Source organism: Macrosteles quadrilineatus, unplaced genomic scaffold (assembly GCF_028750875.1).
Source record: "Macrosteles quadrilineatus isolate MER2022 unplaced genomic scaffold, UCM_ALF_1.0 Scaffold_7__1_contigs__length_78375512, whole genome shotgun sequence".
NCBI classification, from domain to species: domain Eukaryota; kingdom Metazoa; phylum Arthropoda; class Insecta; order Hemiptera; family Cicadellidae; genus Macrosteles; species Macrosteles quadrilineatus.
Genome location: NW_026542600.1, coordinates 52409383 through 52430077, shown reverse-complemented (window position 1 = coordinate 52430077; position 20695 = coordinate 52409383). Strand labels below are relative to the sequence as shown.

The 20695-nt window shown below is 37.3% G+C and overlaps 1 protein-coding gene across 1 annotated transcript in view; it reads left to right on the top strand.

The window, feature by feature from the left end:
- Positions 1–2495: 2495 nt before the first annotated feature.
- LOC128998977 (histone-lysine N-methyltransferase 2C-like) overlaps positions 2496–20695 on the top strand; it is a 29139-nt gene continuing 10939 nt past the window's right edge. The window contains exons 1-10 of the mRNA XM_054425334.1: positions 2496–2646; positions 3369–3522; positions 3844–4023; positions 4440–4661; positions 9059–9162; positions 9805–9890; positions 10628–10814; positions 11767–11889; positions 12552–12715; positions 13275–13465. Of these exons, the coding sequence (XP_054281309.1) occupies positions 2496–2646; positions 3369–3522; positions 3844–4023; positions 4440–4661; positions 9059–9162; positions 9805–9890; positions 10628–10814; positions 11767–11889; positions 12552–12715; positions 13275–13465 (1562 nt within the window). The remainder of the gene's footprint in view (positions 2647–3368; positions 3523–3843; positions 4024–4439; positions 4662–9058; positions 9163–9804; positions 9891–10627; positions 10815–11766; positions 11890–12551; positions 12716–13274; positions 13466–20695) is intronic.

Below are 20695 nucleotides of genomic sequence, written 5' to 3'. Positions count from 1 at the left end.
TCAGTCGAGGGTAGGTGGGGAGCTTGTGGTTGGTTGTCAATCTCGTTTTGATTACCCCGACAGATACAGGCTCCTGTGTTTTGTAGGCTAGGGAATCGCAGTGGCCCGCTATTATCCAATGAAGTGGTCTAATGCGGGTCTCGCTTTTTAGTGTGGGCGCGGGTGGTATAGTAGTGGAGGAGTCTCAGTCCATGGGGGTCGGGTTTATTCTGCTGTTGGTATTGTAGCCCTCTTCGTCCGTGCCTGATTTCGGGTCGTTCAATAATAGGCTACTGGGTACAGTATATTCAAAATTGTTGTGAACTACTCGGTGTTATTTTGTAGCTTTTTTGTGTGGGATAGCCCGCGTCCGTCGGTATGTGTGTGTAGGCCGTTGTTGCCGGGCATAGGCTACCCAAATGTTGGGGTGATCTACCCGGCGTTCTTTTGCAGCTTAGTAGTGTGTCAGGCCGGTTGTCTATGTCGGGTAGCCCGAGTCAATCAGTGCAGGGTATAAACCATGTGGGGTAGCCCACGTCCGCCGGTATTTGTGTGTAGACCGATAATAAAGACCGGTAAGGATTGATAAACCTTATTGAGTTAGCTTTTTTTTAACATTTTCATCCCTATTAAAAAAGTACCACTTTTTTACTAATTGCAAAAATAACTATTTTAAAACACTGTTGTCCAGTGATTTTATAATATTAGGGATATGAAAGCCATGATTACGACCTTAATAATAGTCAATTGTCTCTTTATCACATCCCTCAAAAATTCAAATGAGACAGTGGCCCAAGGCCAAATACATCTTTAGTTTCAGGTTTTTCATAACAACAACTAACCATCCTCTAAATTGGGTCTCTTGATGTTTGTCTCTATTTCCAACATCCCTTTCTACCAAAGTGGCCTGGGGAAATAAAAAACAGTTTTTTATTTTCCCTTAACCATTGTGTTTCAAGCATAGGTACCTATAACTTTTATACTATCAATTTCTCTTAGGTACTTTTGCAGTTAACGCAAATTAAATTTTTCTATTATTTTGTTCCCATCCCACAATCTTTTTTTGGAACTTAAGCCTAATCTGCTTCTGGAGCTTTTACAATCCCCTCCTTTACCCTCCATTTAAATATGATTCAATTGATTTTTAGTCTACACCCACTGACTTTCACCAGGAAAAAAGAATCTGGACCTAGTCACGTCATAGATAAAATATACTCCCTTGGTAGATTTCTCATCCTTATGGAACAGCTGAAGACAATTTTATTGTTAGTTCTGTACGGTTTATGTAGAGATCGTTTTTTGTTTAGAATTCGTTCCCCGTTATTACAGTCATTTAAAACCTCGTTTAACCAAATAATACGATCTAATCATAAACAACAACTGTCCCCTAGTTATATAACCAAAAAGTAAAGCACAAATCAAGAAATTAACCCTAAAATAATACAAACAAAATTTCTTTGACACTAGCGCCCAGTGTCACCGTACATGAACTAGACACGAAAAACGTGCTTCAAAATTTACAATGGGATGAGAAGTCGACTTGTGTTGGTTAGTCTATGGTCACGTCTTTCCAGGTTTTTTATTGCACCCTCTTAATCCTCCAATTGCTAGTTATATTTGCCCTTGGTGCTAAGCATTTTTTAGGCAATTTGCTGCAATCAAAAAAAAAAATTAATAATAAAGTTTAAAAATTAATCAAACCATAACATATTATATATTTTCTTGTTCAGTATAAAATTATCTACAAAAACATACCATATTATTGCATGGTTATGTTTCTATAAAAATATTTTTAAAGATGTAAACAAACAAGATATATATATTTGTTTTCATTTTGTAACTTTGCACATCATAAAAATAAAATTATTTTGCTCTGAACTAAAATTGAAAATAGCCATTTTGTAGCAAATTTAATAAGGAACAAGAAAATATATACTTTTATGCACATAAAATAAAAAATAAAATATTATATCTCATTTATATACAGAAACCCTCACCCAAGGATCAAGAGTAGGCATAGGCCTAGGCCTAGGATGCGTACGTTTTCATTACCAACACCAAACAAATCTTCGTCAGGATCACTAAGATCCTCACTAAAACACATACGGATGTCACTACTATCCATTATTTACGTAAAAACACTAAATAATTAGGCCTACATTATAAACCGCTTTGGATGACATAAACAAACAGACTCGGTAACTACGCAGGTTAGCACTGTTTGTAGATAGCAGACAGCTGGCGCGACATCTTGTACACTGGAACGGAGTGAAGTAGATTAAACGACACCTTACGTATCGACTCGCTCGAGTCGACTAGCAGCCGGCCGGGGTGTGGTAATCGACTCACTCGAGTCGATCAGCAGCTGGAGGGTTAATCTATAAGGTTTCAGTGATCCAAATGTGAGTTATTGTAGTTTAGGTTTTCCTCCTAAACTCTATCTGTTATAGTATCTATAATTTTGACTAACCATAAATAATATGATTTTAGGCCATCATATAACAGTGCAATAACTAATGGATGAAATTAAGCAAACAAATGAAGAAGAAATTGACGTTGTCGACTCAGAAGATGCGGAAGAAGAAGAAGAAGAGGAGGAGGAGGACCTGGGAGCTTCGCCCCTCGGCGACCATGGCAGCCTTATGATGGCTCTAGCCTCGACCAATGGTAGGCCCAAATATTCAAATTTGCTAATTTAGGTTTTTGTGGTGTGTGGAATGTACAGTTTTGTTGAATAGAAGTGTTGTGCGAAAAGAGGAACAAGACTTTAGCAGCACTTATGTGACAGAGGCACAAATTATGCACAATTTATAAATTCTGTTAATAGTACTAGGCCTAGTTTTTACTCCCAATTTTACCTAGCTTGACAAACCCATAGAGCTCAATTTGTTACCTTATGGTTTTGTGAGAACAGTATTACCTATGTATTAGATTGATGTGCATGGATAAATTCATCTTGGTGTTAAGTATGTTTTCAAAATTTACAATATGTGTTTGGATGGTAATTCCTTTTAGGCCTATGCTTTGATAAGTATTTTTATCATTAGATTTAATATATCTGAGGAGTCTTTGCAGACATAGGCCCAAAAAGGTGAATAATTTATCAATGCAAATCCACTTTTAGATGACTTTTAATTTTGAATCTGTTTCAAAATCAAATTTTATTCACTAGCAATTACAATTTTAAACAAACAGATCACTGTAGCTCCTGGCTAGCACCTCTGACTGATCTTATTGCAGTAACCACTGGCTTTCTTATGGGACTCAAATACCGCTACAATACATCGCTGTTCTTAGATCACAGCTCTAAGCAATGGTCTATACTGGGAGGCAGTTAAGGTTTTTTAAAGGATTACAATGTGGATATTACATTATGAGAGTTTAAACAGCTTTGCCATACGAGGGACTGGCTTCACCCTTACGACTGACTGCAGGGACAGGCAAGCCTCTGAATCTCAAGAGGGGTAGGGGCCGACCAGCTGGTCGTACGGGCGAGTCTAAGCTCAAGAAACCACTCGGCCTCAAACTGAAGAGATGGAAAGGGTAGGTGTTACAAAGTTAGTTTAAGAAGTTAATCTCTTCTACACTCGTTATTTGGCAAACCAGGCTTTAGGCCAGGTTTTAAGGATTTTGTAGTTTACATGATGGACAGCAGACTTCCATATTGAGTAATGTTTAAAGTATTTATTAACACATGAAACATATAATTTTCAGAATTACTAGCTACTTTAGGTTGTACAGTATGTTTTTGTCATCTCCGCTAATTTTTAAGGATGAGTTTTGCGTCTTGTCAAAAAATCAAGTTTAAAAAGTTTTGTTGTTCACATAACATATTCGCTATCCTTTAAACTGTCTATGTTTCAGTGGTGTATATGTTCCATCTGACAAGTCCCCCCGTCATTCGCTGGATGGAGATGAGAGCCCCGCACACAGCTCAGAGCCAAGCACCCCTGCCACCCCTACCACTACAGCCTCTACCCCTGGTGATGACAAGCTGTTGGCTCCACCCTCACAGGACGATCCGCCGTACTTCGCTGAGACCTGGTAAGCCTCTGTCAGTCAAGACTCCTCAGTCCTTAACATTCAAAAGATACTGTGACGTTTTCCCCCTGATCTTAGTAATGGTTGTAGTGATTTGGGCTGGGTACATACCCAGTGTAGGGTATTTTTAAACGTGAACTTACCAAAAGTTTGGGTATTTATTAAAAGTCGATTACACATGGCAACATCGGGAATATCGCTGTGGTGTCCCTACACTGCTCTCCATTTACCTCTGAGGTCCACTAGGCGCTGTGATTCCACCTGTTCTCGCCCTCAGAACGTTGCTTCTTATCAATGTCACAAAAATATGCAAATATAACTGTAAAAGTCTGATAATAAACTGTTAACTTAATTTTAAATTTTGAGTGAGGACCCTGAATATCCTAATGGTGTCTGACACAGAATTTTATCTTTTGCAGGCCTGGGAAGGTGTGTGTGCTCTGTAACCTAGGCGAACGGTCACAGCTGGGCCAAGGAGAGATGTTAAGACTCGCTTGTCAGGAAGGGTTTGTGCCTCAACGCCCCACCACACCGGGGTTTGTCTCTCCCACCACCGAACAGGAAGATGTTACTGGCCCAGACAAGAGTCCCCGCACTCCCGCACTTAGCTGCCGTCGTCAAAAGAACTGGGCCAAGTGCAGGTAAAAGCTGCTTTTTTAGCAGTGAATTTAAGGCGGGGGGATATATTTATTATACCGCAAGAAGTACTCTTTAGGTTAGTTACACATTTTAACTTTTTTTACCGTAGCTTCAAGTTAGACTAATAACAGAGAAGTAAACTACAGAGGAAACACGCTTATGCGACGACCAGTAGCTCAGCTCTGGTATGTTGTGCTGGAAATATACTTGTGACGAGCAAGGAATAGCCCGAATGGGGAGCACAGGGTCTTCCTCCGCCGTGAGGGTTGCAGCACAAGAGGGCAACAGGGCAGTGTTAGACTTTGCCCTAGACACCATTTAAGGGTATCCTCACTTTTGGGAATGTCTTAAATAAAAATCCAATTTTAGCTTATTTTTAGACTTCATAGTGCTGATATGTTGTGCATGCCCCCCAAAAAATGTTGGTCACAGGTAGAGGTGTGCGGATAGTGAAATTTCAGTTTGGATCGGATTTGGGTCGGATAGTTAAGGCTAGGTTCGGATCGAATTGGAAATTAGAGGTTCGGATTCAGATATTTTTGGATTCGGATAGTTTGACGTTCAAGTACTTAATAAATAAATATTAAGGCTGAAGTTATAATTTTAATATACATAAACTACAATATGAATTGTACACTATTCACTATTGTGATATTGTAAGTCATAAATCTTAGTTCAGTTATAAAAAACTGAAGTTCAAATTCACAGCTCACTCAATTTTACAAAAAAAGAATACCGTACCTTATATCTTGATGCAAACCATGGCAAGGCCATGTCTCAGTGTGTACCTTATATCTTGGTGAAACAATTTATTTGGCAAGGCAATGTCTTGAGAGTATACTTTGTATGTTGATGCAATTTATATGGCAATGTCTCTCAGTGTATACTTTATATCTTGATGCAAACAATTTATATGGCAAGGCCATCATGTCTCAGTGTTTGTATCTTAATGCAAAGAATTTATATGGCAAGGCAAATGTCTCGTTGTTTGTATCTTGATACAAATAATTTATTTTGTCTCATTGTTTGTATCTTGATACAAATAATTTATTTTGCAAGGGGTTTGTATCTTGATACAAACAATTTATATGGCTAGGCCATGTCTCCGTATTTGTATCTTGATACAAACTATTTATATGGCTTGGCCATGTCTCTGTATTTGTATCTTGATACAAATAATTTATATGGCAAGGCCATGTCTCAGTATTTGTATCTTGATACAAACAATTTACAGTAGACCCCCTCTTAACCGACCCTAATGGGACCGGACCTAGGTCGGATAACTCAAAAGGTCGGATAAAACGGGCAATCCCTAAAATCATAACATAATGAAGTGCTATTCATTTGGAATTATATAATCATAATTTTGAAGTCATACTTGCATTATTTATAAAATAAACTACTCTTATCTCCTTTTTCATATTGATAGAAAAGTCACAAATAAACACAAAAAAAGTCAAATAGGCCGACTTTCAGTGGAATATATTATTATAATACTAGGCAATAGTCAATAAAATTCCTATTTTAATAACTTTAATACTGTAATGTATTAATTGATGCTTTCCAAATACATCGTAATACAGTACAGAACCTTTTGTCAACATTAAAGATACAAGCGACCATTTTGTTACAAAACAGGACGTTTATTTATAGCCTCTCACTGGAGGCTCCAGGCACAAAAACTATCTTGACCTTGGAGTTGTTAACCCCCTTTCCCTGCCTTCCTTACAAGTTGCGTTGTTTGTTTACTCCGGCGATAAGATAATCAGCTCTCAAAATCGTAACGCACTTTATGATGTTATAAATTTGCCGCACAGATAACAAATCAGATCAGATGTGCTCGAGCTACGAATGATGATGACAAACTGACAATAGGCTATGCTATATTTTTTGTGCTCAACACAAAATAGCTTATTGTTAGTCATATCCTGTGGAGATAAGCGTATGGTTCAGTTCTCATCGCCCAGCGTGGGAGCGGAAATGCCGAGATTCCTAGAACGCGGCGGTTAAACCGAGCTGCTCTCAAATCAAGGTCGGTTAAAACAAACTGTATTATTTTACGATCGAAGGCGGATAATCCGATTATCGGTTAATACGAGGTCGGTTAATAGGGGGTCTACTGTATATGGCTAGGCCATGTCTCAGTGTTTGTATCTTGATGCAAACAATTTGTAACGGGTCAAATGTGTAGTGGGTAAAATAACGGCTAAACCACGAAACTTAAACACCTGAATGTAAGCTGTTGTTGTGCCCTAGTCGCGACGCTAAACTGACATTGTACCTAACCTCAAATTCCAAGACCACAGACGATGTTGGTGTCAGTTTGGTTGTTTGGTTGTTCGACTGCGTCTGAGGACGGGCTACGGGAGAAAAGAAGAGCAGCGGAGCCACCTTTTGAGTAGTACGCGGCTATAAGCATGTTGAAGCTGTCATGCGCCTGCCTTCGCCGGCACGGGACTCAGCTGACTCTGTTTGTGCTGACCAATCAGGGAGCATTTTAACCTTCGTCTCGAATCTGAGACGAAGGTGAAGAGAGAAGAATAAGGATTGTCATTCGGATTCCCGGCCTTTTAGGTATTCGTTCGTTCGTCTTCGGTTTGAAGAGATTTTGTTCAACTTCTTCGTCGTTTTGATCAGATACGTTGCGCGAGCTCTGAAAGCTTGCCGGTAAATTAAAAGTGGTGTGTTGAAAGTGTTTTGAGTAAACAATAATTTTTGTCATCTTGGTAAGTTTTGAAATAAACAACTCAGGCTTTCGTACCTTACCTTACCAGTTTTTGGTTGGGATAACTTTGTCGAAGTTTGTAGGCTAGGTCTAACTCTCCGATCTAGTCATACATTTTAACCAACTAATTTGGTAAAGTACTGCAGTTGGTGACATCGCTTTTTAATTACGTTTCATAATCCGTCTTGGGACTTTCCTTTTTAGTTCTTAAACCCTTTTAAAAGTTCCATAAACGTCCCAAAGTTTGTTCCAGCAGACAGGTTTCTGCTGGACAAGTTCTGTCGAAGTTGGTTGAAGTTGACCACGTGAGAAAGTAGAAGTTCTAATTTTCGTTTTGGCTCAAAGAGCAGTTTTATTTTTAGTTCAGTTTTTCCCGTTCCGTGTCTCACCTGGGCAACTTAAGCCAACTTGTTGTTTTTTTTTTTTTTTTTTTATAAATTCGGACTCTGTGGGAATTAGGCTAGGCTAGGCCTATCTCATACTAACCTTGTTTGTTACAGGTTAACGTCTCTGTAGGTAAGCGGGGTGACTACTTAGCTTACTAGTTGTCTCGTTAAGTTAGCTAGTAGAGTGTCAAATAGATATTTGCCCACAGAGTCAAGTTAAAATTATCAATTTACCCACAAGCCCCAGACTAGAGTGGTGATTTCAAGGGTGGTGTTTGGTAACCCGCAACGTTCGTCTCGAGCTCTGATAACCAGGGCGGCTATCGAATTTAGGCTATCCAAATCACTATCGAATCCTAGGAAGATCCCCGCGACCAGACTTGGGCGATTCCTGGGATCTCGTTTATCGCATCGGTGGCGTAATTTCCCACGTGTCGCCGTTCAGGAAAATAACGTCACAAATTTATATGGCAAGGCCATGTCTCAGTGTTTGTATCTTGATGCAAAGAATTTATATGGCAAGGCCATGTCTCGGTGTTTGTATCTTGATACAAACAATTTATATGGCTAGGCCATGTCTCAGTTTTTGTATCTTGATGCAAAGAATTTATATGGCAAGGCAGTGTTTCAGTGTTCTTATAAGTCGTCATATAAGTCAAAATCGTCAAAAAACATAGTCTATCCGAAAAATTTGGATATTTAACGGATCAAGTCGGATATCAAATTTGGGCTCGGTTCCGATACGGATATCCGAACCTAACCGAATCCGACCCGATTTTTAGGATATCTGCACACCTCTAGTCACAGGACACCTATGCTTAAGGGTACCATTCAATGTTTCCTCTGTACCTTACTTCTCCATGGACTAATAAAACAATTCCAAGCTAATATGTTTAGAACATCTTTTGTTTTGGAAATATATATTTTTCTTCAAATTACCAATCCAGCTATGAGTTTTAGCTAGGTAAGTGATTAAAGATATATGCCCAGCTCTCTAAACATAAACACATTCACTACCAGGTCACACAAGAGTCCTCACACAGAGGAGTGTGACGGCTGGTCGGTAACGTGTTAAAATAAGTGATTTGCTGTAACTACTCCAAACTAGGAAAGCTGATGTTTTTAGACCTAGTTTGAAATTAATTTAGTAAATTTCCTATTTGGTTTTTAAGTTAATTTTAAACAACAATATATTTGGATCTAAATTAAAGTAGGCTATAGAACGTAATTTGAAGGATCTGAGTGTATATTTCCAGTTAACATTTTACATAACTTTTTAATGTTCTAGGAATGTGGTACTCAGTGGTCAGGAACCTTTGGATGAACTCAGCATCATCGGCTACACTGAGGAACCAGATCTAGTCAGCTTATTCGAAAATGCAGTCAGCCAATGTATGTCAAAGTATTTTTATAATAATTTTTATTTTATTCTTATTAGCAAATTTCCCTATAAGGAAGTATCTATTACCATAGGTGGCACAGAAAAAAAAACCTAGATCCGGTACCGATTTTACTTTTTCATTTTGATGTCCCAGTGGCCAAAATTAATATCCGTTCAAATTTTTTTTTAGGCTATGCTTTATCCTTAAAACAGAAAAACTTCCAATTTTCAGTGAAGCCATCAGGTAGAGCTTAGAAAAACATAGAATTTTGTTTCTTTTTTTCAAAAGCTCTATTTGTGCTTGGCTTGATTGAAAATATGAGGCTAGCACACCTCTTAGTAGTTAGTGCTCTCTGATTGAACTTTGCTTAGTCTGTAGGTTTGCTGCAGAGGGAATATTTAAAAAATAATTATTGGTTGGTTGTGCTTTTTAATCCAATTGCCCTTCTAATACGGGTCTTCCAAGTTTCTGGAGAGAGGCTTGGGTATTGATCCTTAAAACCTCATTTGTTGCCCAGATTAATTTTTAGGTTTATACTGTCACTGTTATTTTTAAAGGCACGTTACAGTTAGGAAAATTTATTCTCATTCTTAAGCTATCACATTCTTATTGAACTTGTCAATAGAGTGTTAATGTTATTTTTCTTTCATAGGGCATGTTTATATCCATGAAAATTGTGCGCTGTGGAGCCTCGGTGTAAGTCGTCCGACGGATGCCGATTTTCAAACAATTGGACAGGTAAACATATCTTGTATGATATTGGAAAATGAGGCTTGAAACCTGTTGGCTAAATGTCTACTGGATTCATTTTACATAATTGTCTAAAGAATTTTATATGAAACAAAAAGAAATTTTTTCAAACACAATTAAACAGAAAACAGAACATCTTTAGAAATTATTTTATTGTTTTTTGCATTTTATAATTTTGTCTCAGAGAAATGTGTTATTAATTTGGTTAATGCTGGTCTACTTAAAGAGAGACCTTTTTGTTTTATTGATTTAAACTATGGTACATTTTAAGGTAGAATTTGTTATGCTTTGATTTGTAGATTAAAGGGGGAAACAGCTAGCTTACCTTAGAGTAAGTACATGTAGGTATAGAAGACACAGAAGAGCAACAACAATATTACGTCCTCTCGGGGACTTTGTCAAGTGTAGAAAAAGAGAGTTCACTAAACAAGTTTGATGTGTCCTTCTGTGTGTTCTATGATTTGCCTGTACTTCTTCTAAGGTACGATATCCCTTTTATTCTACTATTCAAAAGCAGACATGTCCATCTTATTACACAACAGTGCTTAGTGCTTGTACCGGTAACTTAAAAGTGTGTTATACTTGATTTAAATTTCTGTATTTTCACCTCATATGCAAAAGAGTGGGAAGTCTTTTTCTTTTGAAGAAGTTTCTTGCTACATAAAATTTGATTGAAAATCTAAACTCTATGTTTAAGATTCAATGTAAGTCTATTGTCTTGACAGATTGTGGTGTCGGCGGTTTGTCGCAAATGCTCATACTGTGGTAGACTCGGCGCTAGTGTTTCTTGTACCTTCAACAACTGTCAGAGAGCTCTACACCATCCCTGTGCAGGAGCCTCCGGTGCCTTCCAAGACTCCAAGAGCTACAGCCTCGTGTGCAATCTTCACTTGGACCAAGTCTCACTCATGCGTTAGTTACTAACTACATTCTACATCAAAATAACTATTGTTTTCTAGTATTTAATTAGTATTACATTTTGTTTTAAATAGGACTAAAAGGGTTTCCTGTAAAAAATAAAAACAACAGAAGCAATAGCCTAAAAGATTAATTGGACTCTAAGGCTTGGATCTGAATGATTCACTAACGGTTTCAGAAAAAATTGTAATTGGGCAAAAGTAAGTTTGACCTCTGTGTTGAATGAATTGGTGTTAATAATATTAAAAGGTAAAAAGGAATGAGCAATCTTAGGTCATAACTCGCTGTAAATTGTGACTTCAATTAGTGTGGAGTGAATTCAATCTAATTCTAATTAATGCTGGGGAGCGAGCTGGCGTAGTGGTTAGAGCGCGGGACTAAAGTCCCTGAGGTCCTGGGTTCGATCCCCGCCAAGTCACCAATGAATTTAACCAAGTGATAATGCCGCAACCCCTAGGTCTAGCCTGAAGTAATGTGAAAAACAATCCCAGGCTCGTGCCTAGCGTCCTTAGGACAAAAATAAAAAATAAAATTCTAATTCATGCTAGAGTAGTAGACCAGACCATCAACTGTTTTTTTTTGCTCATGAAAATCAGGCATTATATTAGATTTATGTGGTTTAAAGGTGACTGTGTGTGCAGTGGAAAATAGAGATATAAGTTTGAAATAGTAAACACTTATATAATGTGTTTCATAATATCAGTTGTTAAGATACATCATTTCAGTTTTTCTTTGCAGTGAAAAGATATTTTGATGCTGCCTACATTAATAACAAACAGTTTGTAATGAGTAATGTACCAGATGAAATTTGGCCCTTTAACCCAGTAAATTGTAAACAATGTATGGACTTGGCGGAGCAGGTTTGTTTGTTTAGTTTAACTGCTAATTAATTTATCTTACAAAATAAAACACTTGAATCTCATATTTCCATTTGCTCGTTTTCCAGCTGGTCTCGGAGACGTGACGTGCATGAGCTGTTTCTCCCTGGGAGATGTTCGGAACCTGACAATGTGCTCTAACTGCGGTAACCATTACCATGGGAGCTGTGTCGGCCTCGCTTTGTTACCAGGTTTGTGTGACTATTTCTTCTCCTCGACAAAATACACCCATGATACTTGAGAATTTTAGATTTGAGAATAGAGATACTTTGTTCTTTTATTCATTTTTCTGGTATGATACTAAAAGCCTTCCTGACACCATAAAGTGCTAAACCAATTTAAAACCAGATTATACAACTTTTTGTGAGATAAATGTTGCCATAGAATCAGGGATTTTTCCAATTCGTTGTTTGTAGTTTTAGAGACTTTAAGGGAGAAAACTGCTACCGGTATATATCTAGATAACTTTTAATTAATAAGTGCTGATAAATTGTAAAATAAAGATTGTGTAATGTTGTCACAATTTGTATCAATGCAAGAAACAATAACATAGTATGGAGGATATTCTATGGTAGGAGAGCAATGTCTAGATCTAGAGTAAGTAAGGCTGTTCTTTTGTCTTGTATTATAATTATAATTGTAAACATCCGAATTATTTGAAAATTTGACACATTTTGTCTGATGTTCCAAACAAGTTATAAATGTGTATATACTGGAAAATTAAGAATGTTGCACAAAAAAAAACTTTAACAACAGTATTTTCTGTCCAAAACAATACAGATAATTTTATATTGCTTTTAAAACACTTTTTCCCTTATCTGAATTACTCCTGAAGATGATTGATGTTTTGCAGGTGTCCGCGCAGGCTGGCAGTGTCAGGACTGTCGTATCTGTCAGATCTGCAGACAGCCTGAGGACAGCAAAGTCATGTTGTGTGAGACATGTGACAAGGCCTACCATCCACACTGCCTTCGGCCCGTAGTCGCCACAATACCCAAGTACGGCTGGAAATGCAAGGTCAGTACCTGCCCTAACATCAATACATTTGTTAATCAATCTGTTATAATCGACCTAGAGCATTGTAATATAGAATATAGTGGAACAATGCACCTGCTCCCTCTATATCTGGGCTATTCTTTTAGTTTGAAACTATTAGGAAGAGAAATACCCTTAGAAGTACTAATGAATGGTATTGTTTATTCTGTATTTTGTTTTGCCACACACAAAGTTGCCTGAGGCTAAAGAATTTGAGGAATGATGGGGAATCGTAACCTCAACCAGAATAAGTTAAGCACTGCATGCAATAATTACGATTCTTTTACCACCATGAATGATGTAAAATAAACTAAGTTTAATTTACTAAATTTTCCAAAATAAATAGCTGTATTTTGAAAGTGTGTGGGTCTCAGATTTCAGTGCAGGTACAGTTTCGAGCCTCGGCATTTCCAGATAAATTTAAAGGGAGTTTAAATCTCTAACTGAAGAGTGTTCTTCTCTACTAAATGCTTCTAGCATGGACACAAATATTTAGTGAAATGAGATGTCTTATCACAATTTGCACGTTATTGTGTTGCAGTGTTGCCGCGTGTGCAGTGACTGTGGCTCTCGTACGCCGGGTGCCGGCCAAAGTTCACGTTGGCACGCTCACTACACGGTGTGCGACTCTTGCTACCAACAGCGTAACAAGGGATTCTCCTGTCCTTTGTGTCGAAGAGCCTATCGCGCAGCTGCGTACAGGGAAATGGTCCAGTGTAGCAAGTGTAAAAGGTAAGTCTATCCTCACAATCTCTGGGTACAGTTGAGTCGGATTGAGAACACAAGTTTTTAATGTTTGTAGTATATTAAACTAGTTGAGCTTCAAGTAACTGTATTCTGTGATGCAGAATTTTATTAAAACTTTGTGAATCATCCCTTGTGAGTCTGCTTCTGAATACAGTAGAACCTTGATAATCCGGGGTAATGGGGAGGAGGGAGACCGTGGATAACTGAAAACCACAGTTAATCCAACTTGGCATAAAAATATATTACAAACCCAAAAAAACAACCAATACTGTATAAACGGACATTAATATAATAATTAATTTGCATTTTTACATTATCAAAATACAATTAGTATTGTACAATCATGGTATGTTTAGTCGTTAAAATTGGTTCAGTAATAAAAACTGTAAGTTTGTAAATCACACTTAATAAAAAAACAAAATTTGACAAACACAAAGAGCAGAACAATAGAAAGTCTAGTAAGCTAGATACTGCTAATGACTTTAGCCTACTACTACATACTGTTTCAGGACAGAAGAATGTCGATAAAACATAATATAACTAAAAAAACAGCTTAAAATCATAGTAGGCCTACTTAAAATCTGTAAGATATTAACAACAACAGCTGTAAAATAAGATAAAGATAACAATGACTAAAGTTTCCATGGTGATTAATCTCCCAACAATAGGCTACTAAAGCTGTAATGGTTACTAATCACCCAATCACAAACTGTTCAACTGTTGTGATATAGCTAGCACTCAACACAACAGACAGATGTTTAAGGAGCAGACGATTGTCAGTGCAAGCTTTGGTAGCTTGAAAGGTAGCTTGACCTTGAAGCTATCAGTCTGTTTCTTTGTTCTGCTTCCATTTTATTTTTGTCAAATGAACTGTGATGTTTCAAAAACAATAATGAACCTACTGCATTTAAATAATGACCAGAAATAGTTATACAGTGCATTTCAACACATTAGACTGAAGGAACACAATTTATAAAATTTTCTTGAGGCTATGTACTATAATCTGAGATTCATCTAGATATCGACCACGGTTGATCCGCCCCTGGTTAATCGAGGTTCTAACGTACTGGGCTTCTGTGTGACCGAAAAGTGTCCACGTTTGTGCGATAAACGTCAGACTAGATAGAGCTTTTTAAGTAATTAGTCTCAGGCTCTACGGTACGTAAAGAATACAATATGACTTTACTCACTCCATTGTCCCCAATCTACAAATATCTGCCTTGAGAGGTTAGTCAATCGAGGTCCTGTACACCACTACTGAAAACAAGCCATCCAGTTGTCACAAATTGAATTCTCTTCCAATTCATCTTGGGACTTCTTACAATTATTATTAGTTTTAGCGTTTTCACACAACCCAAAATTACCAAGAGACACTGCTTGGCAATGAAGTAAAGAAATCAGGGATACCAAATTATGAGCTAGTTTTGTCCTTAAACAGTGTCTCTTGATACTTGTTATTTGAGATACATTTAAAAAGCACGTTAAACAATAAACTTGCAAAGAACTACATTGTAAAAGTCATCCTTTGCTTTCGTGAAACACATGTTGATAGGCTGATATGGTAATGCAAAATCGCTTCTCAACCATTGACAAACCTTGTTGTGAGGTACCAAATTTTAAGGGGGGTAAAAAACGTACTGCTATTCAACAAACACCATAACTTACCAGTTTTCATCCACAATAACCTACTCCTAGGCCTATGTGTTGGCCCTAGCTTCGGCTATGAGCCAAAGAACGTAGGCCTATTTTTAATCACAGAGAAGTATATATATACACGCTCACCATACATATTTATTCATATTAGAGAAGATTTTATTCGCTGTTTGACCGCCGACTAGCTCGCACTAATACGACCCTACGATTCTATTACGAAGGTTAGCTAACACACACTAGTTAGGCCCCTTTTTACGTTTTACGTTATTTCTGTTTTATCTTTCGCGTACTTAACTCATTATACTTTTTCGTTTTCTTAAATTCCCGATTAGAATTATCTAAATTTAATATCTTAACTTGAGTCTTGACCCGCCAGTTCCTGACTGTCAGTGACTAGCGGTGGTTATCGTTTGGTTTGATTTAAACCCATTAGGTTCAAAATTACGATTTCTCCGAATAATTATTACGTACATTTGTTTAGTTAATTTGACGTTTTAATATCCCGAGACTTATCGATCAAGTTCTAAACCCCGTCTTTGGCGGGTGAAATACCTATGATACATCACTACCTTCCCATGTATAAGTTGACAATATGTACAATAATTAAAACATCAAAAATTCAAGTGGCAAAATAAATTAAATATAAACTTTGATTACAATTCTTAAAAATACACACAACAAAACAGTAAACAACTTCAAAGACATAAAAGACAGTTCAATATCATCAATCAAATTCAGAAAATGTAAATCTTTTAGTCGGCTTGATAACTCTTCCTCTACTACTAGTCTGCTGAAGGGGACTTGTAGGTGAAGGTTGGGGGACGGGTGGAGATGGACGTGGATTGGTACTATTGTTAACAGGAGATGGTCTGGGTGGACTAGGGCTAGGTACATGTCTAGGTGACGGTGTTTTGGTGTGGAGTTTATCAGGATTAGGTGAATGAGGTTTTGGAACAAAATATTCTCTAAGCTGATTTACATGGACTTTGTGAATACTTTTGTCAGATAACACTCTTACCAAATAAACAGTCTGACTAATTTTCTTGGTCACTTGACCTACCACAAACTTTACACCAACATTTGTTTTTTTATTCAGATTTACCCATACAAATTGATCAGGATGGTAGTTTGGAATTCTTATCTTTTGCTTGTCTTTACTTTTAGACAGATTCTTTCTCTTTGACTGATTTGATACAAAGTTGAAACTTACATTTCTTTTTAAAGAAGACAAAGGCGTTTCAGGTACAAAAGTAAGTAGCATTGCCATAGGAGATTTACCCGTTACAGAGGATGGAGTGGAACGATAAGCGTATAGACAATCTAGTAACATTTGTTCTGGTGGCAGATTACAAATTCTTTGACTAAGATAAAATTTAGAAAATATAATTTTAAATGAACGGAACGCTCAGCTAGTCCATTAGATTGAGGTGAATATGGAGGTGAAAACATGAGTTTGATTGACTTCCTCTCACAAAAATCTTTCAATTCCTGACTACAAAATGGCGGACCATTATCACACACAATTGTGCGCGGAAATGAAAATCTAGAAAACACTTCTGCTAGCTTATTTATAACAGCTTTATAATCACTTCTGTTTCTTAGTTCAAAGCACTCAACCCACTTAGAGTAAGAATCACACAAGATCAAATACTTATTGCTACGAAAATCAAACAAATCTAGATGCACTCTTTCCCAAGGGCAATTTGACTTAGGCCAAGGTAGACGATATTGGTTACTACGTTTGTTTTGATGAGACTGACATATTTGACAGTTTTAAATGAATCTATATAGATCGCTATCAAGTGTAGGCCACCATACGTATGACCTTGCAAATAGTTTTGATCTAGTTATGCCAGCATGGCTGAAATGAATCACATCTAGGACTTCTTAGGTTTTCAGGTATTACAATTTTACTTCCAAAAAACAAACGACCATTGTGAACACTCAAACAGTGGCTGTTGTTAGAATACACTTTGAACTCACTGGACACTTTTTTTGGAAAACCATGTTGTACAAACTCTATCACTTTAGACGAAACGTTATCTTTCATGGTTTCTTTACACACTTCATCATTAGAAACCAGAGGAGTGGACAAATAAGTAAAAAAAGAATCGTCATCTTGGACTAAATCAGAGCTTGGTAATCGCGACAAAGCATCGGTATGTGGTATCAATAAACCTTTCTTGTGGACAATCTTATACTGGTAAGCAGACAACATGGTAGCCCACCGTATTAGCTTTGAAGAACCTAAGTTTGGTATTCTCTTATTTTCACTGAAAATACTCTTCAGGGGCAAGTGATCACTACAAATTGTAAAACTTCTTCCCCACAAATATTTGTGAAACTTTCTTACACCAAAAACACAAGCCAGAGCTTCCTTCTCTAATTGTGAATAATTTCTTTGTGCTGGGTTTAGGGTTGCACTTTCAAAAGCTATTGGGTACTCTTTGTTACCTTCAACTTGACTCAAAATTGCACCAACACCAAAAGAACTCGAATCAACAGACAAAATTAATTCTTTTGATGGGTCAAACAATACTAACATAGTTGCTTCTGATAGAGACGTTTTACACTTAGCAAAAGCTAATGCACACTCTGATGACCAGACAAATGGTTCATCTTTTCTCATTAGTTTATGAAAAGGTTCTAAAAGGTCTGGACACATGTGTACAAAGTTTCTGTAGTAATTAAACATTGACACAAATGACTTAAGTTCTGTTAAATTAGTAGGAGCTGAAATGAAATAGACAAAATCTGCTGCACTTTGGTAGCAGACGGTGCTTTACCCTTACCAGACAGCTCAAACCCTAGAAATATCAACGACTGTACAACAAATTCTGACTTATCTACATTTAACTTAACATTGTACTCTTCAAGACGTGACAATACACTGTGCAGATTCTGTTCACATTCGGTTAAATCTTTACCTCCAATCAATATATCATCAAGATAAGGCGCAACCTGATTTAACTCTGACAAGATTGATTCAATAACTGATTGAAATATTGCACAAGCAGAGGCTAAGCCAAAAGGAAGGCGGTTGTACATATAGAGATCTTTAATCGTGTTAACAACCAACAATTGTTTACTTGTTTCATGAACTTCTAACTGCAAATACACTTGGGACAGATCCAAGCAACAAAAAACATTGCATGCCACAAATTTGTTAAAAATGTCATCAGGAGTGGGGATAGGATGTTGATCTACTTTTAAATGCTTGTTCAAAGTGGTTTTAAAATCAACGCACATACGCAACTTGCCGTTAGATTTTGGTACGCAAACCATAAGACTACTCCAATCTGCATGTTTGACTTTACTTATGATACCTTCAGATTCTAATCTGGACAACTCTTGATTTACTTAATCTCTCAAGGCATAAGGGACTGTGTACGCTTTGTGAAATACAGGTTGAACATCATCTTTCAGATTTATACTGACTTTAAAATCTTTGATTGGTAGCTCATTGTTTTTCTTTGAAAAAACACAAGGGAAACGTGTTGACAAAACTTCAACTACATTTGCTTTAGGCCTACATTGAACCACGGACTGACATTTATCGTTTGGACTCGGCACATAATTTACTGGACAATCATTAGTGTTAGACAAACATCCCGACAGTAAGTTAGTTGACCAGTTTGGTGACAAAACTGACAACCAATCTCTCCCTAAAAGTGCGGGACATGACAGCTGTTCAGCTACAATAACATTTAAAAAAATGTTGCTTCAATTGGTTCTGGGGTTTAACCTCAACTTCACAAGTGCCCAAAATATTTAATTCTTGACCATTGACACTTCTGATTTGCCCTAGAAAAGGTGACAATTTAGTTAGCTTTAAGCTCCTAGCCAGATCTGCTCTTAAAATACTAACTGCACTACCAGTATCTACTAGCCAATTAGTAGGTGTACCGTTTACTTGTATACATACAGACAAAGGACCGGACTCATTAATTAATGTATTAGACATGTTAACAAAATTAGCGCTATGACAAAAACCTGCAACGTGTTTTTGTTTACCACAGTTGTGACAGATCCAGTCTTTTGCGGGACATTTTGATGGACTGTGTCTCTTAAAACAATAACGACATGTTTTCCGGTTGTTGTTGGATAGTTCATGGTCCGAGCGGCGGTGCGGGGACGGTGACCTGTATCGGGACGGCGAATGTCTATCGGAACGTAGATGACGTGGATAACCAGCTAATGTTGACCGTTGTCTATTGTACGCGATCGCTGTTTGGATCTCCAGGACTGTGACGTAGGAGTTGACGTAGACTGCCGCGCTCCCTGCGTAGTCACGTGACTGACGTGAGCCGTGACGTCATTTCCAGACATAATGTTCGTTGACCTCTCTACCGCTTCCATGTCGAAAATAATTTTGCATGTTTCCTCAAAAGTGATGGCGTCTGATTCAGACAGAAGACGACTGACCATATTAGTATTTAATAACCCCGACACAAGACGATCTCTTAATGCGTTGTCAAAAAATGATCCGAAATTACATGTACTGGCCAAGGTTTTAATCACAGTAATATAGTCTGTAATGGACTCTCCAACTCGTTGTTTCCGCAAATTAAAAGTATACCGCTCAGAAATAACTTTTTTGACTTTAGTGTATTTTTTTGCTAATGCTTCAGTACACTGACTATATGTTGCTTTCTTGAACTTGATAGAACTTAATAAAGATTTGAGTTCTGCATAAATACTGGGCTGCAAATTAACACACAGATGACTTTTTTTAAGGTCATCATCAATCTTTTCTATTTTGAAATACAGTTCTAGTCTTTCGATATACAACGAACAATCTTCCTCTTCCGGGAAAAAAACTGGTGCTTTAGACATTTTGAATTAATTATTGACTAAATTATAAAACACACAGACAGACGTTGACAAAATGGACGACATTGACTCACCCACATTGACTCACCGACCGGAGACCGGCAGCTTTCACTTTTATAAAAACTTGCAGTTATTATGACACAATCACTTAATTAAACTGTTTTAAAACACATTTCCTCGTCGCCACTGACGTGTTCTGAAGGTAGACTATAAATAATAAAACTCACATTTGAAACTGCACAACTGAACTTTATTAGGTGATGCCAGAGACAAACATTATTGATATTTTGACTGCCCAGACTGGAATGGCCAACTATCTGAGTATGCCTATCGGTTACCTGGTGGGGGTATACCTATGATACATCAGGCTCCTTCTAAACACTCTGGAGAAAAAAATATTTGCATATGGCCCAGCCCGTTTTGTGGATATCATTTTATCTCCCTCTCCTAAGAATTCACGTCACAGTTTAATCATCTATATCAAACAAGTAAACAAAAAATATCACAACAAATCTTATATCAAATTAATAGTAACAACGCTCGGTACATTACGCTCCGAAAATTTAATAAAATATTTTTGATCGTTGGTTCACCAAGTGAACTGCATATCAGTAAACAAACACCTTTTATGCCTTTTACAATTAAAGGATCCGTTTAGTGTGTCTTTAAGAGTTAAAGGAATTCTTTACAAGTAAATTTTCCTGGAACTGAATATTTTGCTAGTCAGCT